A 17,028-nucleotide genomic window follows, 5' to 3' on the forward strand; every position below is an offset into this window, starting at 1 on the left:
AGGAAAGGACACTTCTTTACTTCTTCTACTTCTTCAGAAGGCTGCTGTCCTTCAACATTTGCAAAAAGCTGCTGCAGATGTTCTTTCGGACTAACGCAGCATCAAGAAGAAGGACGCCTCAAGTCTGGACAAGCTGGAGAGGAATGTGGGCTCGGTTGTGGGCTCAGAGCTGGACAGCCTGACATCAGTGGCAGAGAGACGTGCGCTGAGCAGCCTCCTGTCAATCATGGACAATCCACTGCATCCACTGCACAGCATCATCTCTTGGCAGAGGAGCAGCTTTAGTGGAAGGTTGCTTTTACTGCCCTGTTCCACTGACAGACTGAGGAAGTCATTCCTTTCCCATGCTCCCATAACTCCTTGTACACTCTTCTGAACTTGGTCAGACATTCTAAACTGCACTAGACACTGTACACTATGCACATTAGCACTCTGGTTTGCTCATAACCCTCCAAAACGCTTTGAGTCACACAGGACTCGATAACACAGAGTCTTTGCACAGACACTTAACTTGCATGAATGATGGTACTATTCATGCATGATTATTCATGTAATGTTAATTCTACCCAGTTGTTTGCACACTATGCATCAAATGTTTTGTGATTCCTGCCTGAATCAATCCAACTCATAATACAGTAATAATGACACCACGGCTATAGAAAGCATCATATACAGAAACACAGTATAAAGGAAGAATAAATGGCATTACTAAAGCAAGGAACCCAAATAAAGTGATTCAACTAGTCCCCTTTTACTTCAGCCACAGCTGTGAAGAACCATTATTATTAACATGAAAAATGACAGTTTTCCAACGACGGAAACCCCATGGATTACGGCTTTCCTGAGGATTTCAAAATAAAACAAATCGTGTCTTTTTGTGCAAAATATCTACAGGAAAGAAAATGCTTGAAAGAAAACTTATAAATGGTTCATGTTTAAAATGTTCTTATAAGCATATTTGTGACTAAATCAAATTATTCTCCTTTGTCAGCCAATGTGAAATGAATAAAAAATAATTAAGTACACAGAAATATATTTAAGCTTGTGCAGTTTGCTACAGATGCACTTTATTGGCTCTGACAAATTGTGCCTTCTGACCATCCAATCCAAGGAAGTTAAAAATGGTGACGTTATTGTACGCCTGCTAGATGGCCTCAGTGTCACAAACTTGCAATCTGATTGGTTAATTAAAGCAACAGTTTCCTTGTTATGTATTTGAATCTACACACGCCTGTAATGTTGATTCTGAAGGCGTCCAGGCAGATTTTTTTTGGACCCTGGCAACACTGGATGGCTGAAATATGATTGGATAAAAACTCTAACATAAACATACTCTCCTGGAGACAGCGCAATGGAAAGGAAAGCTATGAAACGAAGACAATAGAGTGTTGGAAATAATTTAATAAATAGTCATGGGAGTATATATATATATATATATATATATATATATATATATATATATATATATATATATATATATATATATATATATATATATAAACGTAAGTGAATCAGAATTTTAGTCCATGTATTTGAGTATACACAATCTTTTTGTATACAGTGTTTCTGACGTGTTGCTGCATTTATATACAGAGACACACGTTAAATCGAGAAGCAAGTGAACGCTGCATGACACTGGTTCTCCCGGAGAGCACGTGCTCATGGGAAGTGTCGTTTCCCCACCGCGGAAATGGGAATCGTATCAAATATTGTTTGGAACCAATCAGAAAAAAACGACGCGTATATTAAATTATGGGTCTATTCACATTTATGGTAGTAAATGCGCTGATTCGCTCAAATTTGTAAAATAAAAAAAAATCATAATAATAAATATAACAACAAACACTGAAGGATCACTTCCGGTTTGGCGGTGACGTCACTATCTGGGCACCTCTATAACAAAGCCGTGTTCTCTGTTTCCTTTTGAAGGCGTAAAGCGGGTTTAAAGGCAGCAGATTGTCGGCTCTTTTTGTCCACACACACTCACACACTCACAGGTATGAATGACGGCGATTTGGGAGTGATTCCGGTGTTGTTTCCTGTCAATTGATTGTTTGTTTGTTTATTTATTTATTTTCCTTCCGGAGAAAAGTTGTAATCCCCGAGGCGTGAGTAGCTCCAACGTGGCCACTTTGTTTGTGTTTGTTGTTCCTTTGTAATGAATTTGAACCCGCAGCTCCGTGTGTCGCCTTTTAATCCAGACTTCCTGCAGCAGATGGAAATTTAAAAAAGCTTTAAAAACCCTTAAAAACCTGCATGTCAGCTTGTTTGCTTTGAGTGTTTGGTGTTTAATTGTGACATAGTGGCCAGAATTGTTGAGTTGATGTGTTAATGCATTGTGTATCTGAAGAACAGTTCAGATCATCTCCAGAAAATCAGTTACAGTCACCAGAGTTATAACATGATGATATATAGAGATATATATACTTTACTGAATACATCTTTCCTTTATTTTCTATTGTTTATTTATTTATTATTGTGTATTATAACAATAACAGTTCAAATCATCTCCAGGATGTGTTACAGGGTCATAACATGGTATAAAGATATGTTCTGTAAAGTATATATTTATTTTTAAGTGTTTTTATTTTTATTTTTTATATTATTATTATTTATTATTATTATTATTATTATTATTATTGTTATTGGATTTATGACAGTAACAGTTCAACCCATTTTCAAAACATGGTACACAGTCATAACATGGTATAAAGATATATTCTGTAAAGTGTGTTATGTGTTTATTAATATTAGTTTTATTTTAATAGTCACACTTTAAATCATCATCAACCATAACATGTATTTAACTCAATATATTTCTTGATATCTTTGTGTTTTTATTACTAATTTGAATCTTTTTCAGGCGCCAAAAAATGATTCCATTCTTAAAATAATTATAAGTAATAATAATAGTAATAAATAAATAAACTTTCTTTTTCTCAAGTAGTCTAATATACAGATCATATCGATTGTACCTGATCACAAGTTTTAATGCTAAAATTTCCACATTTTCTACTAGTTTACTGACTGTAATATCTGTATATGGCACTGCAATGCTGACTCTGTTTTACCTTCCGTTTCGGTTCTGACTGCAGTTTTTTTTTTTTTTTTTATCATGCAAAACAGGAAGTGATGGACACGAGCGCTATTTCGTTTACTACTGGTTTATTATCCGTGTTTTGGTGAGAGCGTGTGAAAACTCATTGTGCGTATCGTTGCAACAGCAAAGCCGCCTCTGTGTTGTAGTGTTTGAGATGTGTTTTATGCTTTGATTAACAGGAAGAAAAACATTGTTTCACAATTTCTAGATGAAGTCTGTATGAGGGTATTAATCTCTCCATTCTTATCTGCATCCTAAGAACGTGAGTCCTACAGCTTCAGTTATTGCTCAAGGGAAATCTTTCAATTAAAAAAACACAATTAGTGATGCAGAGATGCTCGTATATGAGCTCGGGCTTTCATAGATATTTCAAATTGACCTTGGATGAATAGTTCTGGTGTACTTAATCTAGACAAGTTGTGGCGAGTGTTTATTCGTGTTCTAGCATTGTGTGTTTACAAATTTTAAAATAAAAAAAAATGCCAGTCTGATATTTTAGGCAAATATTTGTAAACACGACTTAGAATTAGACATAGAATAGATGTTTACCTTAATGATGGGGTATTTTAACAGCTATTCTATAAACAAAACCTCGATCAGATCGAACAAAGCATGAAGAAAAAATATTGCTAGTGTTTGAACAGTAAGCCAGCAGATGAAATTGCGCATGAATCAACTACACTAAAGTGATGTGGATTAAAATATGCCTGATTTTATAGCTGTTTTACTCGTTTATTCGCTGTTCTGGTTCCGTAGACATGTTTGCAGTCATGAAAACGGTTAATAAAAACGGGTGTCGCCTTTGGAAAGTTCTGTAGAACATCAATAGGAAAGATGTGTCATGCGAGGGGACGATGAATTCTTACTCGGCTGTTTTAAATCCAAACCCAGAACGATCTGCATTCTACAAGTCTGCTTCATATTGTGTAACAGAGGTTTATTTGGTTTATCATAGCTTCATCATACTAGGTTCACTGGTGGTCTCACCGCTGCGGCCCGGGTTCGATCCCCAGGGGAACAACCCCAGCCATTAGGGTTGCACAAGCCTTAGGGCCGGTCCCAAGCCCGTATAAATGGGGAGGGTTGCGTTAGGAAGGGCATCCAGCGTTAAAAACATGTGCCAAATCAAACATGCGGATGATCCGCTGTGGCGACCCCTAATGGGAGAAGCTAAAAAAGTTTATAGGTTCATTATATTCATATACAGTAAATGGGTATCTTATACATGTGAAACTGGAGCTGAAATGGAGGATTTCCCTTTTGTTTTTTTTTGTTTTTGTTAAACGTTTGAATGCAGCTGACCAAACTGCTTATATTTAGTAGGAAAGTCCTATTAGACTTACCATTGCTCTCAAGAAATGTCAATTATATTTTCCATCAGTTACTTTAAATGAATTTCTTTTACCCTGAGTTTACATTACAAGGCTGTTTTTGCAGTTCAGTGGCTTTCCATTTAAAGGTTTGGACTGGTGTAATCTTTCAAGCTACAGTCACCAATTCAGCCTCTTCTTAATCATCACACTTTTTTTTTTTTTCTTTTTTTGTGTGTAACTCATCCAATCAGACACGCTGTGTATGATCAGATATCATCAGAGCTCCTATAGACTTGCATTGACCTGGTTTCAGAGCTTGGCTTGAAATGTTTCAAACTCGAACTGACAAAACGATCAATCTGCATTTATCATTCTCTCACTCACTTTCTTTCTCTTAATAACTCTCTCGCCATCTATCTACTTGGCATTCTCTCATTCCATTTCACTTTGTACTTGTATTGTTTAAATTTGTCAACTGTCTTTCTGCCTATCACTTTTTCTTTCTGTTTGTCTTTCTCCTTTTTTTCCAAGCTCTATTCAAGCTTATGAAATGGTTTCAAACTTACAGATTGGCAAAAATCTTGTCAAAGATCCTCGTGACGAATTTTACCCAGCTAGCGTTACCTGAACAAATACTCCAAATATAAAGTAAATACTTTTCAGCAACCATTTTTGAAAAGGACAATATTAGAGACCTGAAACTTAGAGAGATAATTTAATGAGATCATTTGTTTGTTTATGATCTTATGATCTATGAGTTGCTCTTAAACCCTCTATGCTCCAGGGGTGCTGCATCATGGCTGACCACAGCTTCCCAACATCGTTGTGATATGTAAAGAAATATCACTGTCCTGTAATGTACATGTAACAGGTATAGAGCAACCTTTTTTTATGTATAGTTTATTTAAAATGACATTAAGAATTTGATTTCTTATTACGGCAAGCATCGGATTAATATTTGATCCCGTTAAGATTGTATTAAATCAAATATAATGTCTATCACTAATTCCTCTGTGTTTTAGTGTGTAGACTTTGGCGGTTCTCTATGAACTGCCACGTTGTTTTGCATATGATCGTTATTTGTTGCAGTGGTACCTTGTTTTGCCGTCTGTAATGCAAATGAGGGATGAAAGAGGTTCGCGTGTAACAGCATTTATCTGTTATGGTAGGGGCTATTGTTCAGGCTGGAGGTGAAGTAAGTCAGATTTGAATATCGCTCAGTTTTTGAACGTTGGAACATCTAAATCTATATTCTGTGACCCTCAGGACACTGTTCGATCTCCGTAGTGTTGCGGTACGTCATATTCATATCAGCAGCAGCAGTGGTGCTGAGAGATCGGCTTGAGAAACTGTTTAGTGAGGAGAAAATCAATCTACATTCCAAATATTGGTCAAAGTGTAGCGCATCTACTAATAATTATAAATATTTTTTTTTACCAATGCCGATATGTTTAAAGCAATGTCATGATACAAATGCCAACGTGTATCCCATGCACAATTTTTGAAAAATCAATGAATCGGAGAATCTTGTGCCGATGCACCAGTGCGAATCGGAGAAACTTGTCATCCCTCAGTTGCTGAGCTGGTGCAAGTCTGACCTGAGAAAAACCAGTCAAATAATGTAGTGCATATTTTGATGACTGGAATGTTAAAGATATGATTGGGGAAAGGTAGCTCAGTGGTTAAGGTGCTGGGATTCTGATCGGAAGGTCTGGGTCTCAAGACCTGGTATCAACAAGCTGCAGCACTTGGGCCCTTATCCCTCTGTCCTCCAGGGGTGCTGTTTTAATGCTGACCCTGCACTTCTGAACAAGCCGAGATATCTGAAGAAAAGAATTTCACTGTGCTGTAATGTACATGTGACAAATAAAGGCTGTTCCTAAAGTTCATGGAGATTTTGGACAAAATTCTCACTTTTGATAAATATTGATATTTTATCAATATATTGTACCTCACAAGGTTAACTACTGCATGTGTTCAGCCTTAATATAGTCAGGGATCTCAGTATAGTGTGAGGTTGTGTGTAACTGTTTCTATCCAGGCTGCTTGGTTTTGTCAAGTTGTAGCTTGTCAGTCATTTTGGTAGCCAAGTTTATGTCATTATTCACAGGAGAATGCCCCGGCTACTAGAGGGAAGAAGGAAATGGCCCCTTTGAACCCCAGACTTTACTTCCTCTTCCTTTTTGCTTTCCGTTCTTCTTTCTTCTCTCCTGTATTGTTTACAATGTCTCTCTGGCATGCAAAGAGATGTTCCCGACACCAGGGTCAGCATGAGGATGAGTCAAACACACAGTGTTCCTAGCTGTATTGTGAAATCTAAGTTTATAACAAACACCACATACTCTACGTAAATCCTGGTATTACACTTTTTTAATGAAACTTTGTTATTAGAGGCCATTGTTCCAAATATAGATCAAGTTTCGTTTCATTTCATTTCATTTTATTTATTTGACAGGGACAATGCAAACATACATAGTGTCAAAGCAAGCTTGTCACTGAAATGCTGCATTCAAATTTGGTCGATGAGAAAAGTATTTTCATGGCCAGCTACTTAGTTACATTTATAGCAATTGGTTGAGTTAAGGGCCTTTCTCAAGGGCCCTGCAGTGGCAGCTTGGTGCTGCTGAGATTTGAACTTGTGGCCGTCCGATCCAAAGTCCAATGTCTTAACCACTTGTTGATACTTTCCCCCTTTTGGAAGCTTTCTGCTGTCACAAATACACAGTACAGCAGTGCTTTCTTTATTGGTCCAAATAGAGTTCCAAGTTTATTTTGACTTCTGAAAGCATTTAATACTCTATATACAGGTGAGCATGCAAAATCTCAACCCAACGCTGAGCTAGTAATTATGAACCAGTAGATTGCATTGCTTGATTATTCTCCATATCACTTCAGTGCACAAACCCCCTTGAATCCTTCGACTCCAGTCTGAACCCACTTGGGTGTTCAGTCCTTCAAATCAGGGTATGAACGATCGCAAATTAAAATATACATATACACTTGTTCAATTCTTCTTTCTCAGCTCTATAAAGCTTTCGAAAATGTTAGTTTTTTTAGACCGAGGTGGAGCAGCGATATACAGTGTCCTCACCTGACACTACGTACAAACTGTCCTAATTAAAATATCCAGGAACTGTCCTTGACTTGGACCTCAGTATCAGTTTCACCCTGTGGCTTTTGTCTGCTATTGTTAGTAATGGCCTGGCAGGTATGAATAATTTACATTTAGGGGATGCAAAACTCTCTTAGCCCACACATTTGGCTCTTTCCGGGGTTTATTTGCTTCAGATGTAGATCTAAAGTTAGATGTCTGCTTTTAGCTTTTGAGGTTAGATGGTCAAATGGTAATGCTAATGAGAGTACAACTACGCGTATGTAATCACTGTATAGATTTACAACTTTTAAGTGTTTACCCAAGCTCATTTTCTCAACATCAGTGTCAGATTTTACTCAACATTTTGCAGCAAGTATAGACAATCTGGTAGTTTGAATTTCTGAGGTACTTTTAAACAATGCCACAAAGCAGCTTCACAGAAATCCATATATAGATTTCATTCTAAAATGGGCAAAATAACGTACCTCGCATAGGAGCTATGCTACACCGGGCGGTCGGGTTATAAATCATTACTGTATACATGGGTAGAGGTCAAACAAGTAGGATTACAGGAAAAAAAACAAAAAAGTCAGCATAGCGATTGTTCAGTCAGACTTTAAACTTCTTTCAGTACATCATATCTTTGTGTTCTGTCAATAGCCAGTAAACCCTGAGACAATTAATAAAAACATTGTATTGAGAAAATGTTTGGTCTAAATTTGAACATGCAGGCCACACGCATCAGTGCACATGGTGGTACTTAACAACCGCACAACTCCTGCCAGCTGTTGGTGCTTCTGTTTGCATTTTTGTCCGTCACCATTACATTTTGTAAACCAGAAATATGACAAATCCCTAGTTGTTTAGAACGTTTTATTTTTCAGTTCAGTCTAAAACACAATTACAGTATACAGTGTAATAGGAATAACTGTACTTTTAGCTTGATCATTAAAGAAAGAAACGTGGAAACGGTTGAAATAGAGGTCTTGTGATGGTACATCGGATTCCAGGCTTTAGTGTGTGTTTGTGTAGATAAGTTGTGGTGAAATTACAGGGGTTCTAACACGCTCAAGCGATTGATTTATAAAATAGGCGTCTTGTGAAATTGAAGCCATGTAACATTTCACAGATTTATAGCTCGGTGTGCAAAAGTTACTTTTTACCTTTTTGAAATTTACCTTTTGGAGGTGGAGCTGGAGGTAGCAGAGCTGAAGATGTTGGAGGTTTTCGTTAGGAGTGACGAGGATGGACAGGCTTAGAAATTAGTTTATTAGAGGGACAGATCATGTAGGACGTTTTGGAGACAAGGTGAGGGAGGCGAGATTGAGATGGTTTGGACATGTGCAGAGGAGGAACATGGGGTATATCGTAGGAGAATGCTCAGGAAGGAGGAAAAGAGGAAGGCCGAGGAGGAGGTTCATGGATGTGGTGAGGGAAGACATGCAGGGAGTTGGTTTAAAAGAGACAGATGCAGAGGACAGAGGGGTATGGAGACGGATGATCCGCTGTGGCGCCCCCTAATGGGAGCAGCCGAAAGAAGGAGAAGAAATAGCTCAGCTTTAATACATTTTCTTTCATCATACTGGACACCTTTCTAAGGCTCCCCAGTCTAATTCCCTCTAATAGAGTTAATCCTGTCCCTTTTATGGATTACTGACATTTTGTTTTTCTTTCTTTTCATATCTACATGTGAAATTCTGTGCATTTGCTGCTGTATTGTTCAAAGCTGTATAAAGAAAGTGCAATGCTGCTGTAAACTTTTTTTTAACCAAGAAGAAAGAATATAAATCGCCTTGTAATCTTAATGTTTGACACACTTTGTTAGCAATATATAAAGTTGACTTTGTGGACGATCAAAGCCTAAGAGGCAGACAGGGGAAAAAAATTATTAAAGAAATTAAGACTATATACATAATGTCTTGCTTACAGCAAAATACGAGTGAAAAATATAAAACTGAGACATTTTATTATAAAGTGTAGGCTGTATCTGTTTTCAGAGTGGTGACATTTCTGCACTAATACAAAAGCTCATTGCTGAGAAGATTGTAAAAAGGATCATTGTTGCATGACATTTGCTATTGACACACTATTACATACAAAGACTCTGAGATCTGATTCATTTGTGGGAGTCTTTGGTTTTCTTCATTTTTTTTGCATTAGGTAATAGTATACTGTTGGAAAGAAATCAGTAATATTTCTGCATTGTGATCTTGTATAAGAGGATGAGGGACAGTGCAATCCTCTGTGAATTGTGGTGTTTTAGAAATGTGAAAGAGCCAGTGGCTATAATTCCCCCCTGTAAGAGTTTTAACAAGTGGGATTCTTTGATACGGTCATTACTCTCGTTCTCTCAGCAGATCACTTTTTGTTGATCCTCTCTTTTACTTTTAAATCTTGGTTGCATGTTCTATTATGGGATGAGTTGCATTGCTGTATGTGTTAATGATTGAAATGAATTCTTTCTCTTCTTTCTCACTGTCTTTCTCATCTGCTGGAATTCTATAGTTTCATTTTAAGTGCTGCAGGTTTTAGTGTTATACTAACAAAAACATGTTTGATGAAGATTTTTATGGTTTATTTTTTATTAAAAAAAGCCTTTGATAGAATGTGTATGAGGCAGGGGGGGTAAAAACTTTTAAACTGAGTGATCAGTGTAAATTGTGTTTATCCCTTTTGGAATTTTCCATTTTTGACTGATCACACACACATTGTATTGTACATGAATACTGATGACATCCAAACTATGAAAGAACCCTTATGGAGTTATGTAGTAAACAAAAAAACGTAAATAACCCTGAGTATGTTATATATTTTAGATTTTTCAAAGTTGCCACCTCTTGCTTTGATGACAGGTTTGCAAACTCTTGGCATTCTTTCAGTCAGTCTCATTATATAGTCACCAGGAACAATCTTGAGGAGTTCCCAAAGATGCTGAGTGCTTGTTGGCTGCTTTTCCTTCACTCTCCTGTCCAACTCATCCCAAATCATCTTAACTGGATTTAGATCAGATGATTGTGGAGGCCAGGTCATCTAATGCAGCGATCCGTTACTTTCCTTCTTAAGTTAATAGCTCTTACACAAGCTAGAGGTGTTTCGGTCATTGTCCTGTTGGAAACAAATAATGGCCCCGCTAATTCCAAACCGAATGGGATGGCATGTAGCTGCAAACTGCTACAATCCAACAGTGTCACCGGTAAAACAAACACACCTCCTCCTCCATGCTTCACCCTCTGTACATCTAAGACATGGTGGTTAGAATAAAAAAATCTTGAATTTGGACTCATCAGACCAAATTATAGATTTTCCACTGCTCTGTCTTTTCATTGTATTTCTTTGCCCAAGACAAGTCTCTTTTGCTTGTTGTTCTTCCAAAATAATGGTTCCTTTGCCACAATTGGACGATTAAGGCCTGACTAATGCAGTCTTCCCTGAACAGTGGATGTTGAAATATGTCTGCCACTTGTCACATGTTTTAAATGTCAATCAAATCCTGACCATTGAGTAGAGTCCGCCTTGCACCAAACTGTATGTGGTTACAGCTATTTTGTAATGAAGGATCTTTTCACGAGGTACCCAAGTACCCTCGCCTAACTGTCCTGATTAAAATGCTTTGCGTTTATTTGTTGTGGTCACGAACATGTAAAACTGTGTTTTAAATCACTGGTCCCCCACCCCTGGTCTGTGGGTCAATTGGTACCGGGCCGCACAAAAAGAATACATAACTTAGATTATTTCCGTTTTATTTATCTAACTCTGAACAATGTTTTATTTTGGATATATAGATCCAGATTCTCTCCGCCACATCTGTTTATGACTCACTCTTGATGCATGTCATGATGCCTCGGTCGCATGTCTTACCTCCATCGCTATCTTCTTAAAGGGGCTGCTCCGGCCGCTACACATTATACATTACCGCTAAATTGAAACCCCCAAGCGAGCAAAATGAACAAAAAACAACCCAGTGGATTCACGTTTATTATTGTATTTAGAAAATACCAGTTTTTATGCCGGTCGTATAATTTTTATTTTGTTGTATTTATCCACCACACCTTAAAGGCAGGTCCGTGAAAATATTGTCCGACATTAATCCGGTCTGTGGCGCAAAAAAGGTTGGGGGCCGCTGCTTTAAACCACGCTATATGGTTTGGGGTTTGAAGATATAAATAATTTAACTTAAGATGGAACAAAATTCACACAACTAGCACTTTTTAGCTTTGGTTATTTCTCTTCGCTATTAGAACAGCATGATTTTGGGCTTTGAGAGTAGTCTCTAAGCAACAGTGTTTGCGCCCCTCTGTTTTATGGGAAATTGGTGTTCTATTTTATGGTAATGTGTTTGTAACCCGCTTTCCTCAGATGGACGTTTGAGAACTGGAATGCTGTTGCTGTTTTAATTTTTTTTGTTTGTTTGTTTTTTTCCCTCCTCATGAAGTTGAGTTTTTGTTTTCTTTTCTTTTTTTATTGTCTCATCAGTAAAGTTGGCAGTCTATTAGATAAATTTACCACTTATGTTACTTTGAATGTGTATAGTTAGAGACTGCAGTAAATATGTACAATAAGTAAGACCAACACAGTATCACTAATGCCTAGATGGACCTTTTGAAATAGACGTTGTAGCCACATGGGTGTTTGTGTGTGCTAAAATACATGATGCAGCAACACTGTTAGTGTTTAAAAAAAAAAAAAAAAGCAGTTATTTAATGTGCAGTGTTTTATAGACAGTCTCAGGAACTGTGAAAGAGAAAGGAGAATTTTTAGCTCTCTTAAAATGAGTACAATTGAGCTCAATTTCAAATCAGAGACAGATTTCTAATAGTTGTTAGAAAGCTGTTAGCATTCGAACAGCTTTCTAACGGCTTATTTTTTTGGGAGATTGGAGATGTTAATGTTCTGTTACTCCCTTTTCCACTTTTTCTCTGGATGTGTGTTGTGCAATATTAGCAGAAGGGTTAACTAGTCTGGCTGATTTCTTTTGTATTTTTGGGAAATGCAGTCATCTGAACAGATTTGTTGGGAGTAACTTTAGGAAGACTGGGGTAGTTGTGCTGCGCTTTCAAGTGCTGACAGTTTTCTTCTCTCCACAGAGGACCTTGTGCTGCTCTTTCTTCACCTCTACTTCATGAAATGGAACAGACCTGATTGGTTAGACCTCTCCTCATACACCAGACCCATGAGGTAACCCAGTCAGTGGTTGATGATGCCCATGGCAGGGCTGTGATGGGGCAGAGGGTCTCAGGCGTGGTGAAATCTGCTGAGGAGTGTGAAGGGGCCGCACTGGCATTGCAGGTGGCCCTTGTACCCCTTGGCAGGCATGGACAAGGATACGGGTTAGGCCACCCTTTCTCACCGCGCCTGGAACTGCTGCTGGACATGCCTCCAGCAGATGCTGACACTCAACTAGAGCATTCTTGGAACCCCGATGACCGTTCACTCAACCTGTTTATAAAAGAAGATGACCGGCTGACGTTCCATCGCCATCCAGTAGCACAGAGTACTGACTGTGTGCGGGGCAGAGTTGGCTTCACTCGTGGCCTGCACGCCTGGACTATCCGGTGGCCTGTGCGGCAACGTGGCACACATGCCATGGTCGGGGTCGCGACTTCTCGGGCACCACTGCATGCTATTGGATACACGGCACTTGTTGGTGGCGATGCAGAATCTTGGGGATGGGATTTGGGGCGAGGGAAAATTTACCATGACAGGAAAAGCTATTCGGGGCCAGTGCCTTCCTACCCATGTAGCCTTAATGGGGAGGATGAGGACACGTTTTCAGTACCTGAGGAGGTTCTAGTGGTCTTGGACATGGATGAGGGAACTCTTGGGTTTTGTGCCGATGGTCATTTCCTCGGCGTAGCCTTTCGGGGCCTTAAGGGGAAAAGGCTGTACCCAATTGTCAGCGCAGTATGGGGACACTGTGAGGTCACAATGACGTACATCAACGGACTTGAGCGTAAGTGATTGATTAGTGGATTCTCACACTGTCCGGTTAAACCATGTACTTGGGTTAAAGTAGAGACGCAATAGGTAAAATGTTACTCCAGTAAAAGTCAAAGTGCTCCCTTTGAACTTTCACTTGAGTAAAAGTACAAAAGTATTTGCCTCCAAATATACTTAAGAATTTAATATATATATATAATTTTCCATTTTTGTCACAAGACTCTACTTAATTTAATTAACTCTATTAATAGAATGATAGTCAAACAGTAATCGATATCTATTGAAATTATCATGAGCCCAAAACTACTTAAAAAATAAATAAATAAAAAATAGCGCAATTAAGGTCACGGGTGTTGTAGCAAGTTAGAGTCAGGGGTTTCTTCCATCATTTATTACTCTCCAGATGTTCTGCCCGCTGTCAAACTGATGCTAAACTGTATATTTGTAATGAGTAGATACCACCAAGTGGTAACCAGAACTTTCGCTCTACCCTGATTGGTGGCTTGCTGCCTGTTTGACCGGTTAAATTTTTTATCCACTAAGAAATAAAAAGAAACGACTGATTTTGCAAGTTCAGTAAAAAGAGATATTTGACTTTGAAATGTAGTGAAGTAAAAGTCTCCCAAATGGAAATACTTCAGTAAAGTGCAGACATGCGAAGAAGCTACTTAAGTACAGTAGTGAATTACTTCCTAACGCCAGTGTCAAACCTCGTGCAAATTGAGAAATGCAGAAAATGTTATTAGTTGCATCGTTTTTGGTTCACCTAAATGGAAAAATAAAGAAATAAATAATGATGTATCATCATTCAGGATGATCTGCAGTGTAATGTTTGTCTTATAATGCTGGTGTTTTTTTTTTTTCTGCAGCTGAACCTCTGCCGCTGATGGAACTATGCAGGAGAGCAGCTCGCCAAGCTCTTGGCCGACATCGGATCCACCACATCCACACGCTCCCCCTTCCTCAGACTCTAAAAAACTACCTGCAGTATCAGTGAGCATCTCGCACATGACCCTGAACTACAGCACCAGTGACCTCAGCGCACAACTAAATGTCCCGACTCCTTTTGTTGTTTTTGTTTTTTTTTGTCCCTTTTTTTTTTTTTTTTAAATGCAAGACTCCAGTTAGCAACTAAGATCAGTATATTGTATTTGCACCCAGTTAAAATTCCAGTCCGAATGTTAGCGAGCTTTGCTAGCTACAGAAGGTCAAAGAGCTGCTGCTAGAGAAGAAAACAGCGGCGTGTTTTAAAAGCTAGCTTCGCTTATTTAGTATCATTTAAAACTATTTGCAACACAGAACATCAAACCAAAAAAAAAAAAAGTTCAAGAAAAGCTAGCAGTGATGTCATACTGTATGATTGGAAGATTGTGATTGGAAAATCAAGCTTATCTTTAGACTTGGCTTTTTATAGAAAGATCAGTTGTAGTTGGATTGTATACATTTACCCCCCCCACCGCCACCGTCCCCCTTCTCCAAACCTCACTCCTCCAAAAAAAGCACAGCGAATTGTAGCATCTGATTTCGACACTGGTGCTATGGACACTTCATTTTACAATATGGGGGGGTGTGCAGATTGGAATGATGGTCTTCCTCAAATAATTATTTGCTTATTTTTTTACATCACACTAAATATATTTCATTACATCATGGTCTTCCATATCACACCTAAATGCTAGGCTTTTTATTATTATTATTATCCGAGTGGCTGTATTGATTGATTGATATTTGTGGATGTTTATAATTTGAGTGTGTCCTTTTGAAATGGTGCAGCTTGTTGTGTGAGTATTGTGATGATTTTATAGAGTTTTAACACCAGAGACATGCCTGCGTTCAGTGCTTTGGACAGGGAATGATACCGTTCCAACTGGAAATCTAGAAACTGCTGTTTATACAGATGGATATGGAAAAACAGGAGATTCCACACTAGCTAGGTGTTATGAAGTGTTAGTGTTTGCCATATTGGAAGGGGACAGATTGTTTTGTCAGACAATGCAGAGTTTTCCCTGATCAAGTCAACAGCCTGCACTGGTTTTTACAGGAATTTCAGAACATCTATGCACTGCAGATATTTTTTTTAAAACGTCAAGAAGATTTACCCAAGATAATGCTTTTGGTCCTTATTTAATAAAGACACCATTTTATTAACATTTAATAGCCTTATAATTATTTAAAGATCCTAAGATAGCTATTTTTTAGTTTACATAACTTTTACATGTTTGGAATAGTTTTAGCTACCACTATATCATTATTATATACTGACATTTACATCCAGCTATTGAGAACCTTTAGTGCTCAATATATTTTGTGCTGGGATTAATTTTTAAATTTTTATTTTCTTTCTTTTGTGTTTTTTTTTTTTTTTAAACTATACAAATTGCAGTGCATTTCCTCTCGCTCAACTCCAAACCAAATGAAATGAATCAAACAGTGTCTTGACTTGTTTTTTTGCATTAATAAAACCAGATGTCTCTCTCTACTAATGGGGAAAAAGAACTAAAGCAAACTTGCACAACCTGGAAGTTTTCCCCTCTTCTATGGAGACACTGTTGGTGTGTCGGGCTTGGCCTCCGGTGGCTACCATTTTCATATCTGATTTTAAATGTAAATAAAATTCACCCAAACCAAAACTGTTCTCTGCTTTGTGATCTGATTTTGCACATGGTTTTATTTCTGTTGCAGTGCTGTGGTTTCGAGAATCGTTTTAGAGCAGCACAACAGAGTTTCTTCTTATCAAAGATCCAGTGGGTACAATGGTGTTGGATTCAAGACTAGTTCTTAAAAAAAGTCTAGATACATACATTTGAGTAAGACTGATTTGGTATTGTCCACATCCATTTCTGTCAATATGTACATCTGGTAAAGATTTGTAATTATGGCTGATTCTAGATTGATGTTTGGGGTAAGTTTGCCAAGACCACAACTGGTTTGTACATAAACGAAGATTAATGGTGGTAAATTGACATTTTGTGCCACCCATATGAGGCTGGGTTTCCCCTTGATTCTGGTTCCTCACATGGTTTTTTCCTCACACCATCTCGGGGAGTTTTTTCCTGCCACTGGCTCACTCATTAGGGAAAAAACCTAAAATTGTATGGTTCAAACTTACATTATTTGATTACTACTTTCTGTGTAAAGCTGCTTTGATTCGATGTCCATTGTTAAATCAAGATGACCACATTATGCTAGTGAAAGCGGCCACTGCAATTAAGGAGTACAGTTGTAATAAAGTAGTGTACTTCCAATGTTTTTGAGTAATAGGACCAGGACCCAAGGTTTTCCAGCAGAACATTATCTAGAACATTACACTACCTTTTCTTTCCATAGTGCATCCTGGTGTTTTCTTTGCAAGGTAAGTCTTCAAAAACACACACACCAGGCTGTCCAGATAAAGAAAACATGAATGAAAAATAATGATTCATCAAACTATATCACCTTCTTCTATTGCTGCATGGTCCAGATGACATCATGTGCCCATTGTTTTTTTGTGTTGGATCGGACCAGCTGGACAAGCCTCCATTCTTCGAACATATGAAGAAGGTGCCCGTGACCCTGTAACTGATTTACCAGTTGTCTTTCCTTTC

General features: G+C 38.1%; 1 protein-coding gene across 2 annotated transcripts; it reads left to right on the forward strand.

Moving 5' to 3' along the window:
- The first annotated feature begins 1,874 nt into the window (after nucleotides 1-1,874).
- Nucleotides 1,875-16,074, forward strand: spsb4b (splA/ryanodine receptor domain and SOCS box containing 4b). Of its 2 annotated transcripts, none has more exons than XM_046863681.1 (3): nucleotides 1,875-1,997; nucleotides 12,592-13,457; nucleotides 14,314-16,074. In XM_046863681.1, the coding sequence occupies exons 2-3, from the start codon at nucleotides 12,725-12,727 to the stop codon at nucleotides 14,439-14,441; spliced, it is 861 nt and encodes a 286-aa protein (XP_046719637.1). In that variant the 5' UTR covers nucleotides 1,875-1,997; nucleotides 12,592-12,724; the 3' UTR covers nucleotides 14,442-16,074. The 2 variants fall into 2 exon arrangements, with proteins under 2 accessions (XP_046719637.1, XP_046719638.1); XM_046863682.1 differs by lacking the exon at nucleotides 1,875-1,997 and adding an exon at nucleotides 2,022-2,108.
- Nucleotides 16,075-17,028: the final 954 nt, after the last annotated feature.

This window comes from Silurus meridionalis, chromosome 12, assembly GCF_014805685.1.
Source record: "Silurus meridionalis isolate SWU-2019-XX chromosome 12, ASM1480568v1, whole genome shotgun sequence".
Taxonomy (NCBI): domain Eukaryota; kingdom Metazoa; phylum Chordata; class Actinopteri; order Siluriformes; family Siluridae; genus Silurus; species Silurus meridionalis.

Excerpts from the sequence above, each read along its gene's own strand:
- spsb4b (XM_046863681.1), top strand. The coding sequence starts at position 12,725 with ATGGGGCAGAGGGTCTCAGGCGTGGTGAAATCTGCTGAGGAGTGTGAA. Across the intron at positions 13,458-14,313 it reads GTACATCAACGGACTTGAGC|CTGAACCTCTGCCGCTGATG; the intron begins GTAAGTGATTGA and ends TTTTTTCTGCAG.